Consider the following 27,090-nt stretch of genomic DNA (forward strand, 5'->3'; position numbering starts at 1 on the left):
AATCCTTTTTGATCCCATTGTAAGGTCCTTTTAATGTATTGTTAAATTCCATTTTCTAATATTTAGTTGAGGATTTTTTGCATCTATGTTCATCAAGGATTTTGGTCTGTAATTTTCTTGTTTTGTAGTATCCTTATTTGGTTTGGATCAAGATATTGCTGGCCTCATAAAATGAGTTTGGAAACATTTTCTCCTCTTCAATTTCTGTTATATTTTGAGGATAAGTATTAAATCTTCTTTGAATGTTTGGTAGAATTTACCAGCCATGTCATCATGTCCTGAACTTTTGTTTGTTTAGAGGCTTTTGATTATTGATTCATTCTCCTCATGAATAATCAGTCAACTCAGATTTTCTATTTCTTCATGATTCAGTCTTGGAAAATTGTGTTTCCAGGAATTTATCCATTTGTTCTGGGTTGTCTAATGTATTGCTGTATAACTGTTCATAATAGTCTATTTTGATCCCTTGTATTTCTGTGGTATCAGTTGTAACTTCTCTTTCATTTCTGATTTTATTTGAGCCCTCTTTTTTCTTGGTGAATATAGCTAAAGATTTCTGATTTTGTTTACCTTTTTAAAGAACCAGCTCTTGGTTTCATTGATCTTTTCTATTGTGCTTTCAGTCTCTATTTCATTATTTCCACTCTGATTTTTATTATTTCCTTCCTTCTACTAACTCTGTACTTTGTTTTTTTTTCTTGTTACTTTAAGTATATAGTATATATATATTAAATTGCTTATTTCAGGTTTCTCTTGTTTCATTGCTTGTAGTACTATGAACTTCCCTCTTAGAACCACTTTTGCTGCATCCCATAGATTTTGGTAAGTCATTTTTCTGTTTCCATTTATCTTTATGAAATCTTTGTTTTTTTCCCTTAATTTCTTCTTTTTTTTCCCCCCTTAATTTCTTCTATGACCCAGTAGTTCTTCGGAAAGATGTTGTTCAGTCTCCATGTATTTGTAGTTTTGTTAGTTTCTTCTTGTAACTGATTTTTAGCTTCATGCAACTGTGGTCAGAAAAAATGCTTAATAAAATTTCAGTCATCTTAAATTTCTTAAGACTTGTGGACTAATGTGATGTATCTTGGAAAATGTGCCATGTGAGCTTGAGAAGAATGTGAATTCTGCTGCTTTTGGACAAGATGTTCTGTATATGTTTTTTTTTTTTTAACTCCATCTGGTCTTCTACGTTGTTTAAGGCCAATGTTCCCTTATTGATTTTCTGTCTGGATAAACTATCCATTGGGGAAAATGGGCTATTAATGTCCCCTGCTATTATTTTATTGCTATGAATTTCTCTCTTTTATCTTTATTTTATTGATGCATAACTAACATTGTTGTTATATTAGTTTCAAGTGTACAATATAATGATTCAGCAATTCTATACATTACTGTGCTCAAAAATACAAACATAACTCTTGATCCCATATATCTATTTTATCCCTGCCCCCATCCACCTCCCCTCTGACAACCACCAGTTTGTTCTCTCCATTTGAGAGTCCTTTTTTTTTTTGACATTTCCCATTGTTTGTTCATTTGTTTTGTTTCTTAAATTCCACATATGAGTGAAGTTATATGATATTTGCCTTTCTCTAACTGACTTATTTCACTTAGCATTATACCATCTTGGTCTGTCCATGTTGTTGTATGCATAAATGTTATATATGTTCCTAAGGGTATCCACAAATTAAAAACCTATAATAGATTAAAAAAAATTAAGAGAAAGGAAACCAAGCATAAAACTAAAGAAAACCGTCAAACCATAAGGGAAATAAGAGAATAAGAAAGGAAGAGAAAACCACAAGAGCAACCATAAAACAAGTCACAAAATGGCAATAAGTACATACCTATCAAGAATTACATTATCTTATTTTTTATTACTTAGTTAATGGGTGAGGAGCTGGCACTTGTAGTTGAGGGAAGCCTCTTCCTTACAGTGGAAAACCAACTAATAAATATAGAAGAGATAATATCATTAGAAAATTACAATTTGGCAATCATACTATTAATAATTAAAGCAAGAATCATCAATGGATGGTAAAAATTGCAGATGGAATTTTGAGGAGTAAAGGATATTTTCAATCACACCACAATTTACTATTTATAAAGAAAAAATATAAATTTTCAATGGACAAATCTGAAAACACCACCTTAACCAAATTTGATATCACCAGTAATGAAATATATCAACATCATACCTCAGGAAATAATGCTATGAAAAGAATGCAATATCCCTTCTTCATATTCCCCCAAAAGTGCAATTGAATTTCTACAAATAGATGGTCACCACATGTACTATTTTAAATAACTGAGAAACTCTTTCTGAATAAGACAAAAGGGACATGAAAACTGAATGCAAGAGATGGTCAGGAATTTTGCTATAAACAACACTCTCAGAACAATTAGTGAAATTTGCATAAGGTCTATAAGATTAGCTAATAGTGCTGAATCCATGGTATTTTCCTATTTGTTATGTATGCAGTGGTTATGTCAGAGAATATCTTCATTTTTAAGAATGCTCAAGTACGTAAGGTCAACAACTGTGCAATAATTTCTATGCTTCCCCAAAATAAGAAAATATACTAATACAAGTGTGTGTGTGTCTCTCTATGTGTGTGTCTGTGCATGCACACAAGAGAGAGAAAGAGAGAGAGAGAGAGAAGTGAAAGTTGAATGTTACCATTTAGAAAATCAGACTGATGAGGGTGTAAAAATTCTTTGTAATTGTCTTGCAACTTTTCTCTAAGCCTGAAATATTGTATACAAGTAAAAATTTAAATGAATACAATGCCAGCTACTCTATGGAGTCTTTTGGAGATTTCAAATGAGCATTATAATATTGAAGGATGTGCAAATATGATTTAAAATTTGTTTAGATATTATTTCTTTTTTAAGGATTTATTTTAATTCCAATTTATTTTAACATACATTGTTCTATTCGTTTCAGGTGTAAAATATAGTAATTTAACACTTCCCATACATCACCCTGTGCTCATCACAAATGCACTCGTTAATCCCCATCATCGATTTCATCCATTCCCAAACTCACCTCCCCTCTGGTAATGATCAGTTTGTTCTCCATCCTTAAGAGTCTCTTTCTTGGTTTGCCTATTTCTCTTTTTTCCCCTTTGCTCATTTCTTTTCATTCTTAAATTCCACAAATGAATAAAATCATATGGCATGTCTCTTTCTCTGACTTATTTTGCTTAGCATAATACTTTCTAGCTCGATCCATGTCCTTGCAAATGGCAAGATTTCTTTCTTTTTATGGCTGAGTAATACTCCATTGTATATATTTACCACTTCTTCTTTATCAATTCAACAGTCAATGGACACTTGTTTTACATAATTTGGTTCTTGTAGATAAGGGTGCTATAAACATCAGGGTGCAAGAATCCTTTTGAATTAGTATTTTAAACCTAGGAGTGTAATTGCTGGATCATAGGGTAGTTCTATTTTTAACTTTCTGAAGAACCTCCATACTGTTTTCCAGAGTGGCTGCACCAGTTTCCATTTCCACCAACACTGTAAGAGTGTTCTCCTTTCTCCACATCTTTACCAACACCTGCTGTTTCTTGTGTTGTTGATTTTAGCCATTCTGACTGCTGTAAGGTTATATCTCATTGTAGTTTTGATTTGTATTTCCCTGATGGTGAATGCTGGTGGGACTCATCTTGTTTTGTAGTGATTTTGTGTAGTGATTTTTCTGAAGTGAAGTGTAGTGTAGCGTAGTGATTTTTCCAAAGAAAACATACAGATATCTCTGTAAGCTATCTGTATGTTTTCTTTGGAAAAATGTCTATTCATGTCTTCTGCCCATTTGTTACCTGGATTATTCATTTTTTAGGTGTTGAGCTTTATAAGGTCTTTATAGATTTTGGATACTAACCCTTTATCAGCTATATCATTTACAAATATCTTCTTCCATTCCAAAGTTTGCCTTTTAGTTTTCTTGACTTTTTACTTCACTGTGCAGCTTTTTGTTTTGATTAAGCCCCAATAGTTTATTTTTGCTTTTGTTTCTCTTGCCTCAGGAGACATATCTAAGAAGATGTTGCTATGGCTAATATCAAAGAGGTTACTGGCTGTATTCTCTTCTGGGATTTTAATGGTTTCTTGTCTCACATTTAGGTCTTTTAACCATTTTGAATTTATTTTTGTGTATGTTGTAAGAAAGTCGACCAGTTTCATTCTTTTGCATGTTGCTGTCCAGTTTTCCCAACACCATTTGTTGAAGATACTTTTTCCCATTGGATATTCTTTCCTGCTTTGACAAGGATTAGTTGATCATATAGTTCTGGGTTCATTTCTGGGTTTTCTACTCTGTTCCATGGATCTATGTTTCTGTTTTTGTGAAAGTACCATACTGTCTTGATCACTACAGTTTTGCAATGTAACTTGAAGCCTGGAATTGTGATACCTCCAGCTTGCTTTTCTTTTTCAAGATTGCTTTGGCTATTAGGGTCTTTTGTGGTTCCATACAATTTTTAAGATTGTTTGTTCTAGCTCTGTGAAAAATGTGGTGGTATTTTGATAAGGATCACATTAAATGTGTAGATTGCTTTGGGTAGTATAAATATTTTAACAATATTTGTTCTTCCAAACCATGGACATGGAATGTTTTTCCATTTTGTTGTGTCCTCTTCCTTCATCAGTGTTTTATACTTTTTAGAGTACAGGTTCTTTACTTCTTTGGTTAGGTTTATTTCTAGGTACTTTATGGGTTTTGGTACAATTGTAAATGGGAATAATTCCTTAATTTCTCTTTCTGCTGTTTCATTATTGTTGTGTAGAAACTCGATAAATTTCTGTTCATTTATTTTTGTATTCTACAACTTTATTTATTTATCAGTTCTAGCAGTTTTTTGGTGGCATGTTTCAGGTTTTCTATGTAGAATATCATGTCATCTGGAAATAGTGAAAGTTTTACTTCTTCCTTGCTGATTATGATGTCTTTTATTTATTTTTGTTGTCTGATTGCTGTGGCTAGGACTACCAGTGCTATGTTAAATAACAGCAGTGAAAGTGGACATCTGTGTCTTGTTCCTGACTATATAGGAAAAGTTCTCAGTTGTTCCCCATTGAAGATGATATGGCTGTGTGTTTTTTCATATATGGCCTCTATTATGTTGAGGTATGTTCCCTCTACACCTACTTTGTTGAAGGTTTTTATCATGAATGGATGTTGTCCTTTGTTAAATGTTTTTTCTGCATCTATTGAGAAGATCGCATGGTTCTTATCTTTCTTTTATTAATGTGGTGTATCACATTGATTGATTGGTGAATATTGAACCACTCCAGCAACCCAGGAGTAAATCCCATTTAATCATGTTGAATGATTATTTTAATGTATTGTGGGATTTGGTTTGCTAGTATTTCACTTAGATATATTGCATCCATGTAAATGGACCAAATTCTCCAATCATAAAATATAGGGTGACAGGGTGGACCCATCTATATGCTGCCAAAGGAGACTCATTTTAGAACTAAACACTCATGCAGAAAAAAGGGAAAGCTTGTAAAAACATTTACTGCAAATGGAAACAAAAAGAAGATGGGGTAGCAATACTTATATCAGACAAAGTAGAATTTAAAACAAAGACTTTAACAAGAGACAAAGAAAGACCCTCCATAATGATAAAGGGAACAGTCCAACAAAAGGAATAAGAATTGTAAATATTTATGCACCCCACATGGGATCACTTAAATAAAGAAAGCTGCTGGTAAGAGACATAGAGGAAGAAATTGATAGTAATACAATAATAGTATTATATTAACATCCCACTTATATCAATGGATAGGTCATGAAAACATAAAATCAAGATGGAAACAGTGGCTTTGGATGACACATTGGACCAGATGGATCTAACAGATAAATTCAGAACATTCCATCTCAAAACAGTGCAATACATATTCTCTTTAAGTACATATGGCACATTCTCTAGGATTAACCATATATTAGGCCACAAAACAAGTCTCAACAAATGAAAAAAGATTGAGATCATATCATACATCTTTTCCAACCACAATGGTTGAAACTGGAAATCAATCAGAAGAAAAATCTGGAACTAACACAGATACATGGAAGCTAAATAACATGCTACTAAACAATGAATGGATCAACCAAGAAATAAAAAAAAAAATTTTTTTTAAATACATTAAGACAAATGAAAATGAAAACAGAATGGTCCAAACTCTTTGGGAAGCAGCAAGCACTGCCTTAAGAGTAAAGACTGTAGCAACACAAGCCTACCTCAAGAAACAAGAAAAATCTCAAATAAACCACCTAAGATTACACTTTAAGGAGCTAGAAAAAAGAACAATTAATTTCTCCCTTTATGTCTGTTGATGTTTGCTGTGTCTATATTCTGGTACTTCTATGTTGGGTGCATATATACTTATAAATGTTATATTTTCTTGATGGATTGATCCCTTTATCATTAGGTAGAACCTCTTTTTTTTATTAGAGTCTCTGATTTAAAGTCTATTTTGTCTGATGCCATAGCTCATTACCTTTCATTTCATTTCCATTTGCATGGAATATCCTTTTTTATGCTTTCACTCTCTGTGTGTTCTTCTGAAATGAGTCTGTTGTAGGCAACATATGTATGTGAATTTTTTTTAATCCATTCAGCCACTCTACAGTCTTTGATTCACCAATTTAGTCCATTTACATTTAAAGTAATTATTGATAGTTATGTACTTATTTCCAATTTGTTAATAGTTTTATGGATATTTTCATTGTTCTTTCTCTCTTCCTTCTTGTCTTTTCTCTCTTTTTTTGTGATTTGATGACCTTCCTTAGTGTTTTTTAGTTTCCTTCTCATTTTCTTTTATGTTTTTGCTTTATGTTTACCATGTGATTCACATATTTTATCTTAGATATGTAACAGTCTATTTTAAGATGATAGCAACTGAAATTTGAACATATTTCAAAACTACAACTTTACTCCCCTCCATTTTATGCTCTGATGTCACTTTTTATATCTTTTTATGTATCCCTTAACTAATTATTATAGTTTTACTTAATTTTCCTATTTTTGTCTTTTTTAAATAGCTTTATAAGTGATTAATTCATTGCTTCTACTGTATTTTTACATTTGCCAATTAGATTTTATTTCTGCATGTTTTCTTGTTAGTAATTAGTGTTTTGGTTTTTTTTTCAGCTTAAAGAAGCCCCTTTAATATTTTTTGTAAGGACAGTTTTTAATAGGGACAAACTCCTTTAGCTTCTGCTTATCTGGAAACTCTTTATCTCACCTTCAAATCTGAATGGTAACCTTTTTGGTACAGTATTCTTGATTGGACTTTTTTTTTTTTCCTTTCAGCACTTTAAATGTCATGCCACTCTTTTCTGGCTTGCAGTTTCTTCTGAGAAATCTGCTGATAGCTTTAGGGTTTTCCTAATATTTAACTATTTTTCTCTTGCTGCTTTTGATATTCCATCTTTAACTTTTGAAATTTAAATTATAATGTATATTGTTGTTTCTTTCTTTGGGTTCATCTTATTTGTAACTCTCTGGGCTACCTTGACTTGGATGTCTGTTAGGGAAATTTTCAATCATTATTTCTTCAAATAAGTTTTCTGCCCCTTTCTCTCTCTTCTCTTTATGGGGCCCTTATAATATAAATGTTATTTCACTTGATGTTGTCCTTGAGGTCCCATAAGTTATCTTTATTTTTTAAAATTATTTCTTTTTGCTACTCTGGATGAGTTCCACTATTTTATCTTCCAGCTCACTGATTTGTTCTGCTTCATCCAGTCCACTGTTGAATCCCTCTATTGTATTTTTCAGTTTAGTTATTATATTCTTCAGCACTGTGACTTTTGTACTTTCTTAAGTTTTCTATCCCTTTGTTGATGTTCTCACTCTATTCACCCATTCTTTTGAGTTTTGTGAGCATCTTTATGACCATTAATTTGAATTCTTTTTTTTTTTTTAAGATTTTATTTATTTATTTGCGAGAGAATGAGAGACAGAGAGCATGAGAGGGAGGAAGGTCAGAGGGAGAAGCAGACTCCCCGCCGAGCAGGGAGCCTGATGCGGGACTTGATCCCGGGAATTTGAATTCTTTATCAGGTAGATTAATTATCTCTGTATCACTGTAATCCTTTAAGTGTTTTTTCCTTGTTCTTTCACTTGGAGCAGTTTTCTCTGTTTTTTTTTTTTTTTTTTTCATTTTGCTTTATCTATGCATTTTGTGTGTGTGTGTAAGGCCAAGAGTGAAAGAGTATCTATGTTTAGGTGATGATTCTTCTTGTTCAATCTTGTACTAACTCTTGTTTGCCTCTTGAACCTTTGGGATTGTCTAAACTGCCTAACTTATTCTTAATATGTCCCCATTGTTGAGGATATGTCAAGACTTGTCAGTAATCCAAGTGGAGGAATCCCATTTAAAGTCTAGTTCCAAGCTGACTGGAAGCCAGACCTTCCAGCAACAGTTATATATATATGCAAATATATGCAGTCCTGTGGGGCTATGATTGTATTTTCTGCTGGCCTCCGGACTAGGAGAGATGTCCCATGGGTGATACTTGCAAATACTGGGGCTTTAGACAAGTGATAAGTTCATTTTGGGGGGAGACTTATTGAGCTGAAATGAGGCCAAGTGGGTGCACAAGGCTGGTGTCTTCCTGCTTATGTTCCCTGGGAGTGTCTCCTTAGCCTCTGGACGGGTGGGTAACCTGAAACCTGTGTCTCATGCTGGAGCTCCAAGCTAATAGAGAGGTTGTGGTTTTGTCTGCTGTTTTACAGTGCCTTAGGTGTGGTGGCCTGTCAAGAATTGTTTCTCTAATTGTTACAGTTCCATGGAGCTCTGGAAGATTAACCGTCATGGCCATCAAGGCCAGGCAATCAAGGGGTATCCCCTGTGCTGATTATACATACCTGCTGGCTTTAACAAGGCAGCTGGAGAGTGTTGGGAGTGGGGTAAGCTAACCTGTTTCAGAAAGGCAGTGGGAAGGTGTCTTGACAGCATGCACCAATGCAGAAGGATAACGTTTTGCCTATGCATGTTTTGGCTTTAGGCTGTGAGCAAGAGAATGTCATGACCATGCATGTGCCAGCCAAACCAGAGGGCAAGGGAGTGTCACAACTCCTTGCACTTGCAATCTTTAGCTAAGGAATGGGAGAAATCCGTAAGTACTTTTGCTCACCCACTCCAGCCAGAAAGTGAGGAAGCACTGCAACTACTCATGGTCAGCAAGTGCCATGACTGCTCACCCCCACTGGTCCCAGGAAGGTGACAGGACTATGCCATGTTCGAATTTACCTACCTGTGCTAGCAGGCTATGTGGAGAGAGCAACAATGTTGTCCACCAGTCTCTCTATCCCCAGGGAGCATCTCAACTGTTTCTCACCCTTCCAGCTGATGCCCCTAGCTCAGCAAATGAATTTCCCTCACATGTAGTCTAGGCACTTTTTAAATTGCTGTTTTATTGCTGACTTTTAGGGTGAACAAGACTGTCCATGTGCCCTCCAAGAGGGGAACCTCAGTTTCCTATAGCACTTTGGGACCTCTAGATGTCAGTTCCATTGGTTTTCCAAGCCAGACATCCTGGGAGTTCCTCTGTCTGGTGCAGATCCCAGGGGCTTGGATGACCAATGTGGGACGCCAACCCCTTCCCCCTCCAGGACAAGTGCCTGTTTGGTGAGATACCTCCCTATTGTGTGTTGCTGCCCCAGGGGTAGGGTTTTGTGAGACCATGTATCTACATCTCAATGTGGTCCATTTATCCTTCGTTGTGAAGAGCAGTCCATCTGGTTTTCAGATCTTTTTCAGAGGGAAATGATCCATATGTAGATGTAGATTTGGTGTTCTGTGGGAGGAGATGTGTTCAGGAACTTCCCACAACACCATCTTGAAGCTCTTTTATGCTCATTATTCTTATATAAAATAACAGCATAGAATTCAACCTCAAGGCACTCACCAGCTTTGAGTCAGTATCTATGGTAGATAATAAAAATTTTACTATTATTTGTTTTGCACATACATTGGGGGTAGATTCTTATATCTAATGCAAAAGGCAAGGTTAAAAACAGTATAACTGAAAATCACTCTTCTATTTAAAGACATTTTAAATCTAGCCACACTCCTTGGAAAATAAATAGAATCTAAACTGTAAAAGCATACATTTTTCAGGAAATTTATTTGTTTTTCAAAATGTATTTCAAACACCAGACACATGTTTCTTATACAAATATCTGACCACACAAGAGTACGTTTTGACATATGTCAACTATAACCCAAGCATATGGAAAGGGCAGGCATTAAATTGAATTGTAGGGAGACATGGGAAGCAAATTTTATTGAGGAATTATGGTGCTTTGCACTTATTATCTACATGTATTTTTTCAAAACAACCCTCTGTTATATTATTTCAATTTAGTGTTAACTGAAGCACAGAGATATTAAAAAATTGACCATGTTAAATCGCAAGTTCCTTAGGAAAGCTGAATTTTTTCATGGCACATAGAAGAGTTATGGCACGTAACAGGTGTTCACTTTACCTTTGATGAATGAATATTTCAATAAGTAATAAGCACTAACCTGGGAATGACATTTCAAATTAAAGAAATATATGAACATGATAATACTCACTAAGGTTAAAGGGAAAATATGCCTCGTTTGCTTCCTAAACTTTTTAGAAGTATAAAATACAACAAGGAACCATGAATCTAAAATTTCCAAATTATACCAAAAGTAATGGTTAATTAGATATACTGAGGCAAATTTCATTTTTGTGATCAATAACCAGAAGGTCTATTAGACTTAAAAATATCTACATCGTGTTTTTCCTAAATCTCAAGAGTATATTTATATGGCAAACATCTTCCTTTGAGTTAACCTACCAAATATTACAGAATAGGTCTTAAAACACATCACATTTTCAAATTTTCTCTCTGCTGTGGTGATGCTGGCATTTTGGAAAATCACTAGAAACATAATGATAGTAAGAATTTCCCTATTCTTTAGTACAAGGTTTAACTAGTCATAAGCAAGAAGAAAATATAACCCTTCTTCCTTTTCCTGTGTGTTAAGATTTTCTATGGGGATAGAGGGCTTTGCATATAACAATAATTGAGGGAAAGCCCCAACATCAATGGTTTTGGCCATTTTTTTTTTTTTACAGCAATTATACCTAAAACCCTGTGGTATCAAAGAGAATCCAAAAAAAACAAAAAACAAAGAGAATCCTAACTAGGAACTTACGATTTCATGTCTTTCATTTTGGGAGAGTATGTTTAGGAATATTCTCTGTCTCCTCTCTCTTGTAGTATGGGGTCTCCCTTACAGCAATCCATACAGCCTGAAAGCTTGCTGTCATGGCGCATGGTGTTTATTAGTATCAGTGGCAGATTGAATACAAATAAAAATGAAAAACTCAGTAGAAAAGTTGGAAGATAAATTTGATAATATCTTACTGAAAGTACAGCAAAAAGATAACCACATTGAAAATGGAAATCTCAGGGTTAACAGCTGTGCTCCAGGTAAAGAGTAACTAATTCAGATTGGAGCACATTAGAAGATTTCAGGAAAAATTTCTTCAAGATGATAAAACTGTTACACTACCAAATGTGTATGAATGTATTGAGAAGAGATATATGCACCTGCGAAGGGTCTGAGAATAAATTAGTAGCAAGTACTTAAGTAAGTACATTTTTGTATTTTGTAAGCAAAAATACAAGAAATAAAAACTAAGAAAATAATAAAATCAAAAAACAAAAACAAAGTCATGTTATACAAAAACAGTATACAGAAATAATATATTATATGTATATATTATATATAATCATATATTACATAATTCAAATGTGTAAAGCATTTACTTAGTTATAATATTAACATTGAATAACAAACTAACCAGAATTATGAAATAATAATACTGAGAGAATAAAAAGAGAAAAAAGAGAGAATAAAAGAGAAAAGGTAAAAGGATCACTGAAGAGATCTTGAAAAATATCAAAGAAAGACCCTCACATTTCATAGTGGAAAATCAAGCAACAACACCTAGCACTGAAAAATCAAGAAGTAGCCATATACTCAGATATGAGACATAATGCTAGATATCTCCCAATATCTGTCTTCTCCTTTTTTCAGAATAATAAAAAGTTTAGCTGGGCACATGGCTACCCAGAATATAACTACATTTGCAACTTCCCTTGCAGTTAGGTATGACCTTGTAAGTACTCTTTAGCCAATGGGCTGTAAGTGAATGTGTCTTGTGGCAGTTTCTGGGAATCCTCTTTAAAAGATAGCTGGTACACACCCCTTGCCTTTCTTTTCCCCCATCTCTGTCTTTCTTCCTAGACCATACATGTCATAATTTTGGACCTTGAGGACAAGGGCTACATCATAGGGATGGCAGAACGGAAGGTGGAAGGTACCAGAATCTTTGAGGAATTCATGGGGCAGAACTGCCATGCCACCTTTAAATTATATACCCCTGGACTTGTCCATGAAATTAGGATATCTTGTCTAAGTCATTGTTATTTTGAGTCTTTCTGTTTCTCAGAGCCAACCCTAATTCTAATTAATACAGAACATTATTCATAGATGGAAATAAATATCAAAGGAATCATCTAAAACAGTGAAAAGTGGTTGATTCTAGCTATTGGGAAATAGTAGGAAGGAAGCAGTAAGGAATGTTGGTTTTATAGCAAGTTTTATAGAACTTGACTCCTTAAGCTATGTGTATATATAAATTTAATTAAAAAAATAAAAATGATAATAATACAAAAACATGCTCTGATGTTCCTTATTCTTGGCATTTAGGCTTCTCATACCATTATCCTACTCCAATTCCTCTCCAGTCATTTGTATTCTTGTGTTATCCCTCTTGCTAGACTCCAAACTCCTTAAAAACAAGAAAAGTCTCTAATGCTTCACATTTTGTTTATGCATTCACTTGATGGACATTTGTTTTTTTCCCACTTTTGGCTATTATGAAGAATGCTGTTATAAACATTCATATATAAGGTTTTTTAAAGTTTTTTTTTTTTAATTTCAGTTAGATAACATACAGTGTAATATTAGTTTCAGGTGTACAATTTAGTGATTCAACACTTATATACAACCTGGTGCTCATCACAAGTGCACTCCTTAATCCCCAGCACCTATTAACCCATCCCCCCAATTACCTCCCTTAATACTATCAGTTTGTTTTCTATAGTTAAGAGTGTTTCGGGCGCCTGGGTGGCTCAGTTGGTTAAGTGACTGCCTTCGGCTCAGGTCATGATCCTGGAGTCCTGGGATTGAGTCCCGCATCAGACTCCCTGCTCAGTGGGGAGTCTGCTTCTCCCTCTGACCCTACCCCTCTCGTGCACTCTCTCTCACTCTCTCTCTCTCAAATAAATAAATAAAATCTTTAAAAAAAAAAAAGAGTCTGTTTCTTGGTTTCTCTCTCTCTCTCTTCTTTATGCTCATTTGTTTCATCAAAATAGAAAGCTTCTGCACAGTGAAGGAAACAATCAACAAAACTAAAAGGCAACCTAGGGAATAGGAGAAGATATTGGCAAATGAATTATTTGATAAAGGGTTAGTATCCAAAATATACAAAGAATTTATCAAACTCAACACCCCCAAATGAATAATCCAATTAAAAATGGGCAGAAGACATGAATAGACACTTTTCAAAAGAAGACACTCAGATGGCCCACAGACACATGAAAAGATGCTTACCATCACTGATCATCAGGGAAATACTAAAACTACAATGAGCTATATCACCTCACACCTGTCAAAATGGCTAAAATTAACAACACAAAAAACAACAGGTGTTGGCAAGGATGTGCAGAAAGGGGAACTGTCTTGAACTTAGTGGAATGCAAATTGGTACAGCCACTATGGAAAACAGTATGGAGGTTCCTCAAAAAGTTAAAAATAGAACTACCCTATGACCCAGCAGTTGCATTACTATGTATTTACCTGAAGAATACAAAAATACTAGTTCGAAGGGATAGATGCAGGCCAATGTTCATGGTAGCATTATCTAAAATAGCCAAATTATGGAAACAGCCCAAGTGTCCATTGACTGATGAATGGAATATCAGTCATAGAAAAGAATGAAATCTTACCATTTGCAGTGATGTCAGTGGAGCTGGGGAGTATTATGCTAAGTGAAATAAGTCAGAGAATGAGAAATAGCCCATATGATTTCACTCAGATATGGAATTTAAGAAACAAATCAAACAAGCATGTACAAGTTTTTGAGTATACATACATTTCATTTCTTTTGGGTATATATATATATATATCTTAGAGTGGAATTGCTGGGTCCTATGATAACTCTATGTTAAAAATCTTGAGGACTGTTTTCCAACATGGTTAAAACATTTTACATTTCCATCAGAAGTGTATAATGGTTCCAATTTATCCACATCCTGGTCAACACTTGTTATCATCTGTCTTTTTTATTGTAGACATCATATTGGCTACTAAGTGATATCTCATTGTGGTTTTGATTTCCATAATTACAAATGATTGAACACTTTTGTGTATTTATTGACCATCTGTATATCTCCTTTGGATAAATGTGTATTCAAACTCTTTGCCCATTTTCATTTCATTATTTGCCTTTTTATTATTAATATGTAAGAATTGTTTATATACTCTGAATACAAGTTCCTTATCAGATATGTGATTTGAACATATTTCCTCCCATTCTGTGGATTATCTTTTTCATTTTATTGATGTTCTTGTTTACAGGACCTCATGCAATTTTTTAAAGCTTTAATTTATGACAATCTTTAACAACAGCATGAAAATTATCAAAAATGTCTTACCCGAACTATTTCACAGTCAACATTTAATTCAGTTGCAACTGCTTCAATTTTCTCTCTACAGACAGAACCAAGGCTGGTCATTCCATTGTCCCAGTATCTCTTAAGGGTGGCTAAGTCTCGGTCACTGAACTGAGTGCGATCTTGTAGCTGTTAAAACAGATTTAAAATAATTAGAATAATCAAAGGAAAGTATATTATAGAAAGGACAATCTGGGTGATATTTGCTAAGTTACTTTTAACACATAACAGTAGCTAAATTAATTTCGCAGTTGTTTTTTTAAATTAATTTATTTGAGAGAGAGTGGGGGGGGTAAAGAGAGAGGGAGAAAGAATCTTCAGCAGGCTCCATGCGCAACATAGAGCCTGATGCTGGACTCAATCTCACAACCCTAAGATTCCAACCTGAGCCAAAACCAAGAACTGGAGGCTTAACTGACTGTGACACCCAGGCACCCCTGATTTCACAGTTCTTAATATGTGATCTCCCATTTTGAAATGGGCCTGTCCATGATATTTATTTCCATAAAATGAAAGCGTGCTAGAATAAAATGAGTAAAAAAATTTTAACTGTTAGAAATTAGGCAGTATTGATTTTAAACAGTTGTAATCACTTAAATAATACATTACCATTGTGGAAAATACAGATAAATTTAAAAAAAGAATTTAAATCACCCACAATTCTGGAAATAGCACTTGTTAACATTATAATGTGTACTTTTTCACGTTTTTTTCTATGATACACATATTCACATTCACACTACATACATTTTTAAAATAACAGGATCACAACACTGTGTTGTTTTTAGATGTTAATCTAGATTTGCCATACATATGTCTTGTACTAATGTTATAATTAAAAGTGTAAATAAAAAATGTAAGAAGATAATATAGCCTTAAAAATCATATTTATGGCTTTAGAAAGTTTCATAATAATCCTATAATTTTTGTTTTTAGATTTTTTTAGTCCAATAAACTATGGTCATTATATATTGTTTTAATTCAATGAATCCTGGAGGCACCCCTAGGAAGTAAATTAGAAGCATGATAGAATAATGACTTCCATTTGGAGTCAGAAAAGCAAGGTCAGGGGACTCATTCAACAGGGCACAAAATGTCCATGGCTGAGCTAGAAACAGAAATCTGATTTTTTCTAGTAGTTTCATCCCTATGATGTCTCCAATTATCTCAAAGGATAGTGAAAAAAATCTGAAAATAAATTTTAATTAAAAATATATATCCTGGGGTGCCTGTGGCTCAGTTGGTTAAGCATCTGCCTTCGGCTCAGGTCATGATCCCAGGGTCCTGGGATCAAGCCCCACCTCGGGCTCCCTGCTTGGCGGGAAGCCTGATTCTCCCTCACCCACTCCCGATCTCCCTGCTTGTGTTCCCTCTCTCGCTGTCTCTCTCTCTGTCAAATAAATAAATAAAACCTTTAAAAAAATTATATATATATATATATATATATATATATATATATCCTGGGGTTGCCTGGGTGGCTCAGTCATTAAGCATCTGCCTTTGGCTCAGGTCATGATCCCAGGGTCCTGGGATCGAGTGCCACATCGGGCTCCCTGCTCTGTGGGAAGCCTGCTTCTCCCTCTCCCACTCCCCCTGCTTGTGTTCCCTCTCTCACTGCGCTTCTCTCTGTCAAATAAATAAATAAAATCTTTATATATATATATTCTGAAAAGTCCTGTATGTGTATGCATGTTTTTGTGATGGGAGAACAAGAATGAGAGAGCAAGAGAGAAAGCCTGGGAGAGTGAGTTGAGGAGAAATGCTGCAAATCATAGAATGAGGTATGAGTTTCTATTGCTGCCGTCTGCCTAAGAAGATATGGTCTGGTCTCCCATAGAGGCTACACTTCAAATACTTTGTAGACATATATTGATTTCTTTCTTTTTTTTTAAAGATTTTATTTATTTATTTGAGAGAGAGAGCAGAAGCAGGGAGAGGCAGAGGGAGAAGCAGACTCCCCGATGAGCAGGGAGCCCAATTTGGGGCTCAATCCCAGGACCCTGAGATCATGACCTGAGCCAAAAGAAGATGCTTAACCAACTGAGCCACCCAGGCACCCAACATAACCTGATTTTAATGTTCCTTTTAATTCAAACTTAAAGTGGAAACCTCTCCTAAATTGGATTTGAATAACAATGGAAAATAACAAATACAACGTATAAAATATGACTTAAATAAAAGAGTTATCATAGCTAAAACTGACATAATACTGAACAAGAGCAAATCTGTTTTAAAGATACAACCTTGGGATGCCTGGGTGGCTCAGTCAGTTAAGCGTCTGCCTTTGGCTCAGATCATGATCCCAGGGTCCTGGGATTGAGTCCCACATTGGGCTCCTTGCTCAGTGGGGAGCCTGCTTCTGCCTTAGACTGCCACTCCTCCTGCTTGTGCTCGCTCTATCTCTCTCTGATGAATAAATAAATAAAATCTTTAAAAAAATTGTTTAAAGTTACAACCTTTTGAAAAAGAGTTTTGAACATCAGGAAGGAAAGCAATATATGAATTCATGGTTTACTACCAAAAGGGTGAATTTAGATTGTATAATTAATGTGTCTAATACAGTTGTTCTGTGTGTAGGTTACTCAGTCAAGTTCTTTATGAGATAAATCTGTTCTTTCTCTACTTAAAAAGCCTGATGAGTAAATGTATTATAAGTACTAGTACTGAGGGGCGCCTGGGTGGCTCAGTTGTTAAGTGTCTGCCTTCAGCTCAGGTCATGATCCCAGGGTCCTTGATGACTCCCATATCGGGCTCCCTGCTGCTCAGCAGGACACCTGCTTCTCCCTCTCCCCTGTCCCCTGCTTGTGTTCCCCCTCTCGCTGTGTCTCTCACTGTCAAATAAATAAGTAAATAAATAAATCTTTAAAAAAATAGGTACTAGTACTGAATTACATGTTCCTAATAAATGAATCAAAATATGCCATCCAAGTTTTTTTTCATCAAGTGGACTAAGGCTCACGTTATTTTATTTATTTAAAGACTTTATTTATTTATTTGAGAGAGAGAGTGAGAGTATGAGAGTGGGGTGAGGGGCAGAGGGAGAAGCAGACTCCCCGCTGAGCAGGGAGCCCAATGTGGAACTTGTTCCAGGAACTCCGGATTCATGATCTGAGCCAAAGGCAGATGCTTAACCAACTGAGCCACCCAGGTGCCCTCAAGTTATTTACATAAAAATCTCATTAGATTCTCATTCTATATTGATTGTACAATAGTTTTGTAACTAAAATTCTCAAAATAAAACAGAAAGCAAAATAAATGGTCATCAGGTTCTATGTTGATTCCAGTAATTCACCATAGCAGCCAGCAAAAGTATTCTCATATATTTCCATTGCAACAAATTCTCCAGTGCAAGCCAGCCTATATTATTGTCAGAATGGAAGGAATAATGAACAGAACATTGAACACACTCAGTCATTTAATTTGTAATTCATTTAGAGGACACCCAAAGTTGATTCATCCCTTAAACTGAATTAAATAAAACCTGATTTGATTTGTTAGAAATGTGCTGGGGTCTCAACATTAACAATGTTGAAAGAACCTTTTATGACAGTGCCTATTAAGTAGAAGCTTATGGGGGAAAAGCAGTTGTTTTTAAAGTTCTTAAGAGCATATTTTAACCAAGAAAATAAATAAGATAACAAAATAATTTAGCATTAAAACTGTAAATATTGATTTAGAGAAGGATAAAAAGGTGGACACAAAGGATAAGGTACATTCTGCCCTAAAGTTAAAATCAGTTTTGGTTTTCAATTGGGCTCTAAGGCCACTTTCACTTTACAAAGAAACCTACAACCTAAACCACTGGCTCAGTGAGATAGACATATTAAGCAATTCTCTTGTTGATTTTGTGAAAAGAGTAACATTCCAGTTATATTCCTTGACAATTTTGGTGAAAGCTCAGGCTTGGCCCTAGTGACCATATAATTGTGTTAATTTTACATGGATTATATTGTAACACAATACACAGAAACCTCTGGCCTCTATACCAGCTGCGATAACATTTCTAGTCTAGTTTAGGAATTTAGTTATTTGCTTTTCTTTCAAAAATAGAATTAGATGACAAAACTGTGATGTTGAGGAGCACAGTTTCCTGTTTTAAGTATGTATTATAGTTAAATGTAGAACTAAATTATGTATTTGTACTCAGAAGCAACCCCTTTGAAATGACAAACATTAAAAATTTCTAATGCAAGTGACACTTCCCTCAGCTTACTCCAGTGTTCCATATGCTGTGCACTATTTGGTCCTATTTCAATCATTAGTCCAGACACTAGCTTGTACTGTTGAGATTCAAACGTCTTTTGTGAAATTCTGTTTATCTTTCCACTTGACAATGGGCTCATTAATAGCAGAGATTATACTTTTTACTTTTATTATCATTGTAAAAGTAAATTAATAATGCACTTGATAAAAAAATAGTCAAACTATCAGAAAGGTATAAAATGAGCTATAGTCTCTCTCCCTTATTTACAAATCCCTAAACACCAAAGGCAACTACTGTCGGTAATTTCCAGAGTAACTTTCCAAAATAAAAATGCATATATACTTACAAAAAAAGGGATGATACTATAAACTTATTTTTTTTTTTTTACTTAAGCTTATCTTGGAGATATTTCTATACCATCACATACAGATATACTACTTCAATCTTTTGAACTGCTAAATTGTGTTCCATGGAATACAACAAAATAAAAAGCTTTTGGACAGCAAAAGAAACAAGCAACAAAACTAAAAGACAATCTACTGAATGGGAAAAGATATTTGCAAATGACATATCCAATAAAGGGTTAGTATCCAGAATATATAAAGAACTTACACAGCTCAACACCAAAAAATCCCAAATAATCCACTTAAAAAAATGGGCAGAGGACATGAAAAAACTTTTCTCCAAAGACATACAGATAGCTAACAGACATATGAAAATGCTCAATATCACTCATCATCAAGGAAATGCAAATCAAAACTACAATGAGACATCACCTCACAGCCTGTCGGAATGGCTAAAATTAACAACACAAGAAACAACAGGTGTTGTCAAGGATGGGGAGAAAGGGGAACCCTCGTATGCTGTTGGTGGGAAGGCAAGCTGGTACAGCCACTCTGGAAAACAGTATGGAGGTTCCCCCAAAAGTTAAAAATAATCACCCCACTCTTGATTTTGGCTCAGGTCATGGTCTCAGGGTTGTGGGATCAAGCCCTGTGTCAGGCTCCCCGCTCAGCAGGGAGTCTGCTTCTCTCCCTCTCCCTCTGCCCCTCACCCTGCTCTCTCTAAAATAAATAAATAAATCTTAAAAAAACCACAATGAGATATCACCTCACACCTGTCAAAATGGCTAAAATCAAAAATATAAAAAACAACAAGTGTTAAGGATGTGGAGAAAAAGGAACACTCATGCACTGTTGGTGGGAATGCAAATTCTTGCAGCCAATATGGAAAACAGTATGGAGGCTTTAAAAAAAATAAAAATAGAATTACTATATGATCCACTAATTCTACTACTGGATATTTACCCAAAGAATGCAGAAACACTAATCCAAAAAGATATATGCATCCCTATTTTTATTGCAGCATTATTTACAATCGTCAAATTATGGAAGCAACCCTAGTGTGCAATGATAGATGAATGGATAAAGAAGATGTGGAATATATATACAATAGACACCCTATGACTTAGAATTATCTAATGATGGAACTTTAGGTGGTTTTCAGGTTATTGCTATTACAAACAATGCTTAAATGGACATCCTTGTACATAGATCTTGCTTTATATTTGCAATTTATATATTATGCGAAAGTCCTAGCCTTGTGTTTTGATCACCTCCACTTTTTCCCATTGGTGAAGAAGGGATTCCTGCCCTAGAGTTATGGAGATAGCCAACCAAAACCTCCCCAACACCAGAGAGATAAAATCAACAGTAGTGTATTAGTCAGGTATACTCATAGCCTGGAAGAGGAAGGAGAACACCATATGCCCCACAGAGACACGTGGAGATTCCATTTGGGAACAGAGTGCACAAGCAGAGGCTGTAGTGTAACCCCTGAGAGTGGTGAAACCCCCATTTCCCACAGGAGATGTGATTGGCCTGTTTGAACTGAAGCCCTCTATTGAGGGATAAGCAGGCACTGTGCTTTGTCCCTGAGATAAGTTATTTGAATATGGTACTTTATCTGCAGGAACAGGATGAGAAGGGGAACCTGTGGTTGGCCATCCTTTGAGACTCTCTTGGCTTTCCTCAGATGTCAAAATGCATGTAATATGGGGCTTTAATATCAGGTCTTTTAATTTTTTTTGAGTATATATATATTTGATAGAGAGAGCACAAGTAGGCAGAGGGGCAGACAGAGGCGCAGGAGAAGCAGGCTCCCTGCTGAGCAGGGAGCCCAATGTGGGCCTCGATCCCAGGACTCTGGGATCATGACCTGAGCCAAAGACAGATGCTTAACCAACTGAGCCACCCAGGCACCCCTTATTTGAATATATTTGAGACACAATGCTACATTAGTTTCAGGTGTAAAACATTGTGATTCAACTTCTCCATACCTTATCCTATGCTCACTACAAGTGTAGCTACCATCTGTCACCATGTAATACTATTACAATATTGACTGTATTTCCTATGCTGTGCCTTTTATTCCCATGACTTATTCATTTCATAACTGGAAGCCTGTATCTCCCACTCCCCTTCACCCATTTTGCCCATCCCCTACCCCTCTTCCTCTGACCATCAGTTTGTTCTCTATATTTATAGATCTGATTCTGCTTTTAGTTTATTTATTCATTTGTTTTTTAGATTCCACATAGGAGTGAAATTATATGGTATATGTCTTTCCCAGTCTGATTTATTCCACTTAGCATAATACCCTCTAAATCCATCCATGTAGGTCTTATACCACAAATTGGAATTAGTGGGCCAAAGAATATGTGCATTTAAATTTTTATAAATATAGCCAAATTGCCCTTGGACAAGGGCTGAAATATATGATAGTCCCTATTTTCCTATATCTTTGTAAATGATAGGTATTGTCCAACTTCGTAATTTTTGCTAGTTTAGTGAAAAATGGTATCTTATTGTTTTGATTTGTATGTCTTTAAGAATACTTACTTTTATGTTTACTGGCCTTATGTATTTAGTTTTCTGAGAAATGCTTATTTAAAGGATCATACTTTTTTTTCTTCTTTACTACTTTTTAAATTCATATACCTCTGTGCTAAACATGTTAGATATCATTTTTGCACACAATGATATTTGTAATCACATCAAATACATTATCCATGATTAGCAATGCACTACCCTTTTAAATTATGTATATGACTTTCAGAAAATCTTCTGCTCTACAGATATAATTCCATTCAATTTATTAATTGATACATTCTCTACCCTTAGTGAAAGTGTTGGCTTATCTATAAGAGGGTAAATATGATGTCCTTAAAAGAATCCTCTTTTGTAACTGCTGGGTGAAAATTTAATTTGACATTTTTTCCAAATTGTGGTAAAATACATATAATGTAAAATGTACCATTTTAATTACTTTTAAGTGTACAGTTCAGTAGTAATTATATTCACATTGTTGTGCAACCAATCTCCAGAATTTTTTTATTCCCATTAAATAACAAATTCCCATTTTCCTCTTTCTCTAGCCACTGGCAACCACCATTCTATTTTCTGTTTCTATGAGTTTGACTACTCTAGATAGCTCACATAAGTGGAGTAATACAGTATTTGTCTTCTTAACTATTTCACTTAGCATAATGTCCTCAAGGTTCATCCTTATTATAGCATGTGTCAGATTTTTTCTCTTTCAAGAATGAATAATATTCAATTTTATGTATATAGAATATTTTTTTATTTTTTTAAATTTTTTTTTTAAGATTTTAACTATTTATTTGACAGAGAGAGAAAGCAAGAGAGGGAACACAAGCAGGGGGAGTGAGAGAGGGAGAAGCAGGCTTCCCATGAAGCAGGGAGCCTGATGTGGGGCTCGATCCCAGGACCCTGGGATCATGACCTGAGCTGAAGGCAGATGTTTAATGACTGAGTCACCCAGGCACCCCTATATAGCACATTTTTTAAATCAATACATCTGTTGATGAACACTTGGGTTGCTTTCACATTTTGGTTATTATGTGAGATGGTGTAGGCTTGTAGACCCCTTGCAGGCCAGGGTCATTTGAGGACTGCACTGAGGTTAAGGTCGGCCAGGCAGGCCTAGGCCAGGAGGAGAAAATGTTCTCTTCCCCTTACCTCATGTTGCAAGGCCTAAATGCCTGGATCAGCAGGAAGTGGCTCTTGCCTAGCTCAAAGTGTATCTTTCTAAACAGAAGTGTTCTTTCTAAAGACAAAGAACATGTTGTCTCCAAAGGAAGGATGGCTAAGAGAATTCTTTATTCTGCAAGCATAAACAGGATGTATTTTGTTCTTATTGAATTTCATGTATCTTACTTCACGGATGTTGGGTTGATACTTTAAGTACACATTGTTATGTTTATCTGATCACTGCGAGTATATAGCTATGTGAGTAATAAACGGCAGTATGCAGTTGCAAGTGCTGCCTTTGCTCTGCATCCCCTGTGTCCTGGTGATTTCGTAGACCCTTACCCAGGGACCCCAACGCACTAGACGTTGACAATTATGAATAATGCTGCTATGAACATTGGTATACAGGTATCTGCTTGGGTCCCTCCTTTGAATTCTTTGGGGTATAAACCTAGAAGTGGAATTGCTGGATTATATGGTAATTCTATTTTAACTTTTTGTGGAATCATGATACTTTTTTTTTCATAGTGGCTGCATCATTTTATATACCCACCAATAGTGCACAAGTGTTCTAATTTCTCCACATGCTCACCAACACTTGTTAATTTCTGTTTAATAGTAACCATACTAATGAGTTCTGTGGTAATATTTCATTGTGGTTTTGATTTGCATTTTTCTGATGAATAGTGGTATTGGCATCTTTTTATATGCTTGTTAGCCATTTGTATATTTTCTTTGGCAAATTTCTATTCAAGTCCTTTGCTCATTTTTTAATTATGTTATATCTTGCTATTGTTTAGTTGTAAGAGTTCTTTATATATTCCTAATATTAACTCCTTTTTGGTTAAGGGATTTATCTTTTACATTCTGATAATTTCTAGTCCTTGAATTTCTGAGATATATTACTGATGAGGGAATAGAAGGCAAGCTGAGGACAAAGCTGACACCCCACAACCCCCTGCCAAGGGATATATGTGACATTCCTCAGGCACTCCTGGCTGCCCTAAAGCTAAGGAAAGGAAAAACAAATAGTTAACCTATAGAGATCACAATCCTGCAAGAAGAACAAAGCATTTCTATCAACAACCTAGCTTCCAGAAGGAAATGTAGATACAATTAAATGTCCTTATAATCTGCCCCTCATTGACAGATACTTGAAGTGGGCAGAGTGTAATGTTCCTCCAGGAAGCTCCCAACTATCTTCATATTATTGCCTTGCTAGAAGGAAAAACAACCTTAACTTGACAATGGCAAGTCCTCTGGTATCCTGTGAGTCTTCTTTAACATATGAAAATCCTTTTAAAACTTCCCTTTTCCTTACCTCCCCCAACCCCATAGTATATAATCAGCCACCCCTCACAACCCTGGTGCAGCAGCTCTTTCTGCTCTCAGGTCCTGTCCCCATTTGGTGCAAAACCACCATTTTGCACCAAAGACGTCTCAAGAATTCTTTCTTTGTCGTCAGCTCCGGACTTCACCCCACTGAACCTCACCTATATTCCAAAACCACATCATTACTGTGGGGATTAATTTTGGGGGTTAACTTGACTGGGTCATGGGCTAGTCAGACATTCAGTCAAACATTGTTCTGGGTGTGTCTGTGAAGGTGTTTCTGGATAAGATTAACATTTGAACAAGTAGATTGAATTAAGCAAATTGCCCTTTCTAATGTGGATGAGCCTTATCCAATAAATTAAAGACTTGAATAGAACAAAAAGGCTGAGTAAGAGGGTACTCCTTCTGTTTGAATGATGAGCTAGAATGTTGGTCTTTACTGGCCTTTGGACTGGGACTGAAACATTGGCTCTTCTTGGGTCTGGAGTCTGCTGCCTTTTGGAATGGATCTTGCACTACTGACTGCCCTTTTTCTGTCATTTAGACCTGGACCAAAACAACACTTTGGCTCTCCTGGGTCTTTAGCTTGCTGATGGTGGATCTTGGGACTTCTCAGCCTCCATAATTGTGTGGGACAATTCCTTATAATAAATCTCTCTCTGTAAGTATACATATATTCTATTGGTTCTGTTTCTCTGAAGAGTCTGACTAATATAATCTCTTTATAAACCCAATACCACTTATACTTATTTTTGAGATGAACTTCCCTCAGTTTTACACTATAGTTATCTAAGCATGGAGTATCTTGAATTTTTAGTCCCAGGAGTATTGTCCTCTGAATTCCTGATCCAACATCCTTCTAAAACCACCAAATGTGAAAATTTACTTTTTTTTAAGTAAAAAAAAATTTTTTTTAAAGATTAGCGGTCAATTCTAGAGTTTAAACTGACATTGCCCAGCTAATCTTTTACTTGTCACATGCAGTCTCAATCACAATCTTCTGCTACAATAATGTCATGTAAAAATATTGTGCAGAAATAGAAAACTTCTATCTACTGACAAGCAGAAGTGAAGCAAAATCCCATATTACCACAGCTAAGCTTAAAAACATTGGATGTAGATAACAACTTGTTAAGGAATTCACTAAAGACGTTGACTCATCTTTGGAAAGAAATAACTGTTTTTGCTAAACTTGGAAGGCAGCAGGCTCAATACAAAATAAAGGAACTGTTGGTAAGCCTCTAAGCACAAGAGTAAACTTGCTCAAAACAAAACAACAAAAATAAATCGCACACAATGAGGCACATTACTTCAATGTGTATGCAAAAATTCTATTCTCCAGCACCAACAATTAAAATCCAGAGGCAGGGGCACCTGGGTGGCTCAGTTGTTTAAGCGACTGCCTTCAGCTCAGGTCATGATCCTGGAGTCCTGGGATCGAGTCCCGCATTGGGCTCCCTGCTCAGCGGGGAGTCTGCTTCTCCCTCTGACCCTCCACCCTCTCGTGCTCTCTTTCTCTCACTCTCTCTCTCAAATAAATAAATAAGATCTTAAAAAAAAATAAAATAAAAATAAAATCCAGAGGCAAAAGAAGTTCTGGTTATGACTGGTACACAGTAGGTAGAGGCTTAGGACGTGATAAGTAGCAAGCTGCAATTTTCCTCAGTGTAAAATAGTGGGAATAAAAAAAGGTCCTGGATTTTAATCTTAGCTCTGTCTCTTCCTAGCTGTGAGCAAATGACTTAATCTTAACTGAAAATGGGAATAATACCACCTATCTCATAAGATTGTTAAAAGGGGGGAAAAAAAAGGGGCGCCTGGATGGCTCAGTCTTTAAGCTCTTGCCTTTGGCTCAGGTCATGATCCCAGGGTCCTGGGGTCCAGCCCCGCATCGGGCTCCCTGCTCCGAGGGAAGCCTGCTTCTCCCTCTCCCATTCCCCGTGCTTGTGTTCCTTCTCTCACTGTGTCTCTCTCTGTCAAATAAATAAAATCTTAAAAAAAAAAGGGAAAAAAAAAGATTGTTAAAAGGATTAAAAGAGAAAATCCACATAAAGCAAATCATGCTCATAGGGGGACCCAATAGATGTTAGTCTTCCTCTGACACTTACCTCCCACACACCCACCCACCTTTATCCTAAACAGGAAGAAAGTACAAAGTGCTATTAGGGGGAGACTAATTCATAAAACTCACATATACCTGACAGAATAACCTGGTATTTTAGAAAGCTGCAGTAGCTCAGCATGCTTGGAATTTGCTCCAGCTTCTTTATGAAGGGCATCTAATCCTGCCTATTATTTTTTTCTTTTTTTTTAAGATTTTATTTATTTATTTGACAGAGAGAGCCAGAGAGCACAAGTGGAGAGAATGGCAGAGGGAGAGGGAGAAGCAGGCTCCCCACTTGAGCAGGGAGCCCGATACGGGGCTTGATCCCAGGACCCTGGGATCATGACCTGAGCCGAAGGCAGACACTTAACCATCTGAGCCACCCAGGTGCCCCTATTATTTTTTTTCTTATAGAAATTATATACTTGCTTATATTCAAGACAGAGAATGTAGCTTTTTAAACATATATATTTATATTTGAGTCACAAGCACCATGAAACACAGATGTCACTTGGATGAAAGCTGGAATGTGAAAATGTCTGATTTCCTACCTTGCCAGTATCATGTTACTATTCAAAAAGATACATACAT

At 35.8% G+C, this 27,090-nt stretch overlaps 1 protein-coding gene across 3 annotated transcripts in view; it reads right to left on the reverse strand.

Moving 5' to 3' along the window:
• Nucleotides 1-27,090, reverse strand: part of HDX (highly divergent homeobox) — a 261,982-nt gene that overhangs the window by 76,451 nt on the left and 158,441 nt on the right. For all 3 annotated transcript variants that reach the window (XM_064574296.1, XM_045879926.2, XM_064574295.1), the window contains exon 5: nt 14,787-14,933. In XM_064574296.1, the coding sequence (XP_064430366.1) occupies nt 14,787-14,933 (147 nt within the window). The remainder of the gene's footprint in view (nt 1-14,786; nt 14,934-27,090) is intronic.

Source organism: Mirounga angustirostris, unplaced genomic scaffold (genome assembly GCF_029215605.1).
Source record: "Mirounga angustirostris isolate CCGP_5_RB_7025 unplaced genomic scaffold, mMirAng1.0.hap1 SCAF_11, whole genome shotgun sequence".
NCBI classification, from domain to species: domain Eukaryota; kingdom Metazoa; phylum Chordata; class Mammalia; order Carnivora; family Phocidae; genus Mirounga; species Mirounga angustirostris.